Source organism: Petaurus breviceps, unplaced genomic scaffold (genome assembly GCF_028583685.1).
Source record: "Petaurus breviceps papuanus isolate PSGF00001 unplaced genomic scaffold, PetGlider_PUasm1.0 186, whole genome shotgun sequence".
NCBI classification, from domain to species: domain Eukaryota; kingdom Metazoa; phylum Chordata; class Mammalia; order Diprotodontia; family Petauridae; genus Petaurus; species Petaurus breviceps.
This window is the reverse complement of record NW_027185798.1, coordinates 45438655-45445640: the sequence shown is the minus strand read 5'-3', so window position 1 is coordinate 45445640 and position 6986 is coordinate 45438655. Positions and strand designations below refer to the sequence as shown.

The window sequence follows — 6986 nt, the reverse complement described above, 5'->3', positions numbered from 1 at the left end:
TTCAGACATTTAGAGAAGAAGTTCTTAAACTGATGTCTGAACATTTTTTTAAAAATTGTATTTTGATAACTGCATTTCCATATAATTGGTTTCCATTGGAATCTTATGAATGTAATTTTATGAATTTACAGAATGTAATTTTATGCAAGTCAGGGAGATCCAGGGTGTTGACTTCAGATTAAGACATGTGGGACCAAGGAGGAAGCCAGAGTTGCAAGAGTATTTCAGCCTTATGGGACTATCCCTCTAAACCCTCGTGCCATGTTGAGAGAAGACACCTTGTGATATGTTGAGAGAAGACATTGTTTAAGTGTATGGCTGACTTCCAGAAAATTGTGCAACGTAAATGAAATTAGGGAGGGGCAATGGAATTGTTGGGCGGATTGTACAGCTTCCTTCCTGTAAGTCAGGCTTTTAAAATCGGGACATAGAAGGATCGAAGAACATGAAGAGGACAGAGCAAGCTGGTGAACTGGGAGTTGCCATCATGGGCCAGAAGTTCCTCTGGTGGGGTAAGTGTGGACCCAACAGACTTATCAGGTAGAAGATTTGGGTTGGAATAGGAATTAGATGGAGGGGAGAGAGGATGCTCTGTGGAAAGATTAAAAAAATGAACATCATGTTCTCCTCTCTCTGGATAGAATAGTGGAATAATTGAGTCAAAAGTTTCATTTCATATCTAGTTCAGTTCCTTCCTTTTTGTAGATAAGGAAAATTAAGTCCAAGGAGTTGAAATCTCTCCTGCTCTTCTTGGGAATAAAATGGAGGGGTATGGACTAGATCACAGTCATTAAGTAGATTCAGACCGGGTTCGGAGGCTTGGCCCAAAATTACTTGATGTTCTACCTAGTACAATACCTCAAGGCTACAGATGGCATACTTATCAAATTTGCAAATGATACAAAACTGAAAAGGATAGCTAATGCATTAATGTAGGGGGAATCCCAAAAGATTACAGGCTAGAGCGCTGAGCCAAATCTAATCATAGAAGATTTAATAGGAATAAACATGAAGCTGTAGGATCATAAAGCTGGATGGGCTTTCTTTAGAGAGTAATGGAGCGATGTCTGCGAAGTTTGTTCAGAGAACTAAGTTTCTTATCTCTTTCTAGCAAAAGAAACAGCAGTCATGGCCCAAGTCCCTGATGCCCACTAATGCCCTTTGGCTTGGCCTCCTTGGAGAGGTGCCAAGAAAGACTGTGGCCTACTTTGGTGGGGGGCCACAGGATATGGGCTGTGCATAGAGACTGAGAATGAGAAATAAGACAAGGCAAGCACAGAGAGTCTATGGATCTTTGTTTCCTTATCTTCAAAATGAGACAATTAGATCAGATGGACAAAGGTATCATCCAGGTCTAACATTCTATGAAACTGTCTTAAGATAGAAGAAACAAAGATGCCCCCCTTTGAGTCTCTGTATTCCATCTTCATTGATAGTAGGGACTGGAGAGATTGTTGAATTTCCTCATTTGACTAACCTTGAATGAAGCATGCTTAATCCTAGTAGTGGGTGGGATCCTGAATATGAATTTACTTTGTAAACCCTTCAAACCACCACGTTCATTCATTCAGTAGATGATTCTCAGGCATCTTCTGTGTGCTGAGTGCAAGGCAAAGGACATTAAGGTCATCTGTAATTTTTAATGATATTCTTGGAGATGATGTCATCAAAATACCTTTGGGATGGGGAAAGGGAAGATAATTATTCACACCCCAATCATGAGAAATAGCAAGTTCTTCCTCCTCTTTCTTTTTTTCTACACTAGTACCGTATATTCTTTTTACCCTACATTCTTTTTCTCTTCTTAAAAACCCACAGAGCAAAACCAATCTACTCCAGGTCCTCTTTTTTTTTTTTCTTATTTAACTCACTCAGTACCCTTTGAAGACAAAAAGGTTTTGAAGCAATGTTCGTTTCTTCTCTCCCTAGTGGGAAGGAAGGGAAAAAGCATTTATTAAATATCTGCTGTGTACTAGGCACTGTGCTAAGCCCTATACAAATACTGACTCATTTGATCTTCACAACAACCCTGTGAACCAAGGGCTATTATTATTCTAATTTTATAGTTGAGGAAAATGGGGCATACAGGGAAAAATTAACTTGCCTAGAATCACACAGCTAGTAAGTGTCTGAGGTTAGATTGTTAGACAGTAGACTATTAGCCCTTCCAATTGTTCAAATAAATTTGTATCTCTAGGTTTTTCTGACTCATTTATGCATTTCAAAGTTTCTGCTTAGCTCTGGTCTTTTCATTAAGAATGTTAGAAATTTCTCTATTCCAATGCAGGTTTATTTCACCTATGGGATTATAATCAACTGTGATGGTTTTAGGTTGTAAACCTGTATCTTTTGCCTTTGGAAAGACTGTATTCCAAGATCTCTGCCAGGTCTCGTAGGATCCTGAGTATGACACCCTGGTACTTAACTATCTCCTTTCTGGATGCTTTCAGTATTTTTTCTTTTTTGTGGAAATTCTGGGTTTTGGAAGTGACATTTCTGGGACTTTAAATTTGGAGATTTCTTTTAGGAGACATTCAGTGGATTCTTTCAATCTTTACTTTGCACTCTGGTTATAATAGATTCATTTCTAATTTCTTGAAATATAATATCCATTTAAAAAAAATCATGACTCTCACTCAATCCAATGATTCTCAAATCAAGTCTTCTGTTAAGTCAGTTTGTTTTAATATTGGATATTTCACATTTTCTTCTGTTTTCCAGTCTTTTATTTTGTTTTAACATTTCTTTATATTCCAGAGTCACTGATTTCTATTTAGTTTTTTTTAATGTTCAGAGAGTCCATTATGTAAGTAAAGTTTATTACTTTTCTTCTGAGCTACTTATTTTCTTTCAAATCCTTTCCTCCAAAACTCTTATCTTTTTTTAATCTTAGTTCATTTCTTCTGGCTGGAAATGGGCCCACTCTCTAGCAGCTGGGCCATATGCTTTTGTTTTTTTTGGTGGGGCCATATGTTAAGACCACTCTATGCCTCTATATGTTTTCAGTTTAAAATGTAGCCCTGAATTTTCTTCTTTTTAAACCTTTTTTTTTTTTTAGGATTTTGTTTTTTGCTTTTGGGAGAGGGGTAGGGCAGTTGGGGTTAAGTGACTTGCCCAAGGTCACATGGCTAGTTTTGTGTTAAGTGTCTGAGGCCTCATTTGAACTCAGGTCCTCCTGACTCCAGGGCTGGAGCTCTATTCACTGTGCCACCTAGCCACCCCTGAAAACTTGTTTTTAATATACAGGTCTACAAAGGGTCCCTCAGAAACTCTATTTTAAGGAAAGTACCCACCCTAACCATGTCTTCATCGCTCTCCAGGTTCCACTCTTGACTCCCCAAACTTTCTCCTCCCTCCCTGATCCTCCAGTCCCCACACCCTCCACATCCTCCACACTCTCACCTGTGGATGTACTCCCTCTTCTCCCCCTTTCAGCTTCCTTTCAGGTGTCATCTTCCCCAATTAGAATGTAAAATTCTTGAAGGAAGGGAATATTTTTCTTTTGTGCTTCTATTTTTTATTCCTGTGTCTGGCATGTAGTAAGCACTTAATGCTCGTTGACCTGACTATAGGAATAGTCTCTTTGTGTAACACTCTGCTTTCAACTACTTGAAGATTTATTTTGACTCAGTTCCACTTTCCTTTCTTTCCTAGTGCCTGGGCACTCTACCTTCTGCTTGCTTCAGTATCTCATATTGAGTTATGGGATTTGGAGGGCACCTCTTACTCTCTTCCACAATGTTTTATTTTTGTTTGTTTGTTGTCATTCATCATCTTTCTTCACAGCATCTAAGCATCACAGCATTATTCAAATTATCCTGGCCTGACCTGCTTTATGAAAGATCTCCAAAAGGAGGAGACGGGATGGATTGAGGGAGGGATTAAAGTCCCTTCTGCAAAGAAATACAAAATAGTTTTTCCATTCCCTTCTATAACTATAATGTGAAGGGGTAGAAAAAGCTTTGAAGATGTGGGTAAGTGGCTGCAGTGAATAGAGCATCAATCCTGGAGTCAGGAGGACCTGAGTTCAAATCTGACCTCAGACATTTGACATTTACTAGCTGTGTGACCTTGGGCAAGTCACTTAACCCCAACTGCCTTGCCTTACCCCTCAAAAAAGAAAGAATAAAAAAGAAAAAGTCTTGAAGCATAAGTCCAGAGATGGGGACTACTAACTGAACTAGGATCTGAACCCAGGTCCTTTGCTACTAAGTAAAGCATTCTTTTCACTCTGTCACTAAGGAGTGGTTTGCTATTTCCTTCTCCAGATCATTATACAGATTAAAAAACTGAGGCAAACAGGGTTAAGTGACTTGTCCTTAAGTGTCTGAGGCCAGACTTGAACTCAGAAAGATGAGTCTTCCAGACTCCAGGCCTGGCACCCACTTTTACCCAGTTGCTCTGGGAGGCAGTATATAGTGAGATAAGCCAGGTTCTCCTGAAATACTTGAAGAATAGCGTTAAGAATAGCAGGGAGCGGGGGGGCCAGGTGGCTCAGGTTGAGTAAGAGCACCGGCTCCAGTGTTGGGATGACCTGGATCGAATCCCGGGCTCAGATACTCAGCACCACACCCAGAAATAACCGGCCGTGTAACCTTGAGCAAGTTACTTAACCCCGATTGCTTTAAAAAAAAAAATAGCAGGGAGGATGAGTATGATACATTAATTCTTTAACCATCAGTGGTTCTAATTCCAAAAGTCTTTTGGACTGCAATAGTGATCCAAATGTAGATAGTTCAATGTTTTAAATCACAGTTGTGAATATTGTAAGCTAATTATTCTAAATCTTTATTGATAAAACTGCTACTACAAATGACCGTATTTATCTATAATACATTTTTAATAAAATTGTTTATTTAGACAGAGGTCCCACAGAAATTAGTTGCCTACACCCCCGTGCACCCATACCTTAGGGATGATCCTGCCTTACTCAGCAACTTCATCAATTCCTATAGGACTTTTTGTGTCTTTCATAATCTGACTTAGTCACAGAAGGCAGAACTAGGAGTAATAAGTAGAAGTTGAATAATGGTCAGTTTAGGTTCATTAGGAGAAAAAATTCACAAAACACCCTAACAATTAGCGCTCTCCAAAGGTGCCTTTGGAGTACCACATGAGCACCATATCTCCTGTCTTGCCCTGGGAATCTCGCAGCAGCAGCAGCAGGAATAGTGAGAGTAGGAGCAGCAGCAGTCATAATAGTAGTAGCGGTAACAGCAGTAGCAGTAGCAGCAGCATGGAATTGATGCATTGCTAGCGTGGAATTGGTATGTTGTTAGCATGTTGGGTTTTTTTTTTCATGATTAAGTGTTAGTGTTGGGACCTGAAATGTAAGGGCCTAAAGTGACAGGGAGCTTACATTCTTCTTCTTCTTTTGCTTTTTTTTTTGGAGGGCAATTGGGGTTAAGTGACTTGCCCAAAGTCACACGGCTAGTTTTTGTGTTAAGTGTCCGAGGATGGATTTGAACTCAGGTCCTCCTGACTCCAGGCTGGTTCTCTATTCACTACACCACCTAGCCACCCCTATAGCTTACATTCTTCTATATGGATTCAACTCATTCACAGGTAAGGGGTATAAGTAAAGGAAATGAGAAGAAAAGTCAACTTGGCATATGTGGTCCTGCCAAGTCTTCACTTCCATTCTCTTTCCCCTTGTAATTTCTAATTATGTTGCTATCCTTATGCCCACAAGGGGGCCTAGTACCTCTATGGCCTCTAGAGCTCCAACCCAGGCTCATTAGCTGAGTAGGAAGGCGTCCATTTTGGGAATGGCCTCTCCCTTTTCCCTTATATCTCCTTGAGCTATTACAGTGTCATGTTTCTTTTCCCTTTTACTTCTAAACTTCTTGGGGAAATAGTCTACACTTGATAACTTCTATTTCATTCATTCATGCATCCAATAAAATCCCACTCTTTACTCAACCCCTTTTAATCTAATTGACATTGCCACTACTCTACTGAAACCAGTCTTTCGAAGATCACTAGTGATTTTCTAATCATCAGACCTAATGTTTTTTTTTCTTTAATCCTTATTTAGCTTCAGTAATATTTTTATGGCCATTGACCATCCTCTTCTTCCTGATATTTTCTTCTCCCTGGCTTCAGAAATGTCATTCTCCTAAATTACCTCCTACCTCTCCAGCCTCTCCCCTATGTGCTTTGCCACTTCTTTGGTCTCTTTTTCAACCCCTTAAGATGTGTGTTCTTCTAGGATTTGTTTCTGGCCTTCTTCAACTGTTTCTCTCTACTTTCTGATTTGATAATCTCAACCTTTCACAAAAGTTCAGATACCACCTCTATGCTGATATGTAGCAGGCATTTAATAAATGTTTTTTGCATTTTGCAAAAAATACTTAGACTAACCCAGGAGTGGAAGACAGACCTTTCCCTATGAGTGGGAGGGTTCCCATGGCCAACTCCTTGAGCATGGGAATTATCCTGTCCAAGCATGGTTTGGTGTTAGATGAATAGCATCTATTGTCCAAACAAGAAGTGGTACTGGTTCCCTCTTCCCACTATTTTCCCAGGCACAGAGTTCAAGGAAAGAATTCAATTCTCCAGTAATTAGAAAGAAAAAAATATCACTTCTCTCTCCCTGGCCTCCTTCCATTTTTTCATATGACAATGGTAAATGATTCCTTCCCCATCTCCACAAGCAATCTGAACTCATTTGCAGATCAGACTCTGCAATAGCCATTTTGAGGTTCTTAGACCTCTGCTGCTCTATCAGCCTGGAGGAAATATGAAGCAAATAGAGATGATGTCATAGTCTAGCCCCAGGGAGGAGATGCTCCATTTGCCCCTAAATGAGAAAACCACCCTTGGTTAAGGCTTAATGAATGCTTCAAAGGTTGCAGTGGCCCAGGGCATTTGAGGATCTAAGGTCTGGGTGCCCTTTGCTGGGGTCAGAAAATCCTCAGAGGAGCTGAGAATGACTGGAGCTGAGTATGCTGGGAGGTCTTGGCATAGTGGTGGTTCATGCCATG

General features: G+C 40.1%; 1 protein-coding gene across 1 annotated transcript in view; it reads left to right on the top strand.

Moving 5' to 3' along the window:
• The first annotated feature begins 409 nt into the window (after window positions 1-409).
• Window positions 410-6986, top strand: part of CHI3L2 (chitinase 3 like 2) — a 17559-nt gene continuing 10982 nt past the window's right edge. The window contains exons 1-2 of the mRNA XM_069090386.1: window positions 410-516; window positions 4219-4247. Of these exons, the coding sequence (XP_068946487.1) occupies window positions 446-516; window positions 4219-4247 (100 nt within the window). The 5' untranslated portion in view covers window positions 410-445. The remainder of the gene's footprint in view (window positions 517-4218; window positions 4248-6986) is intronic.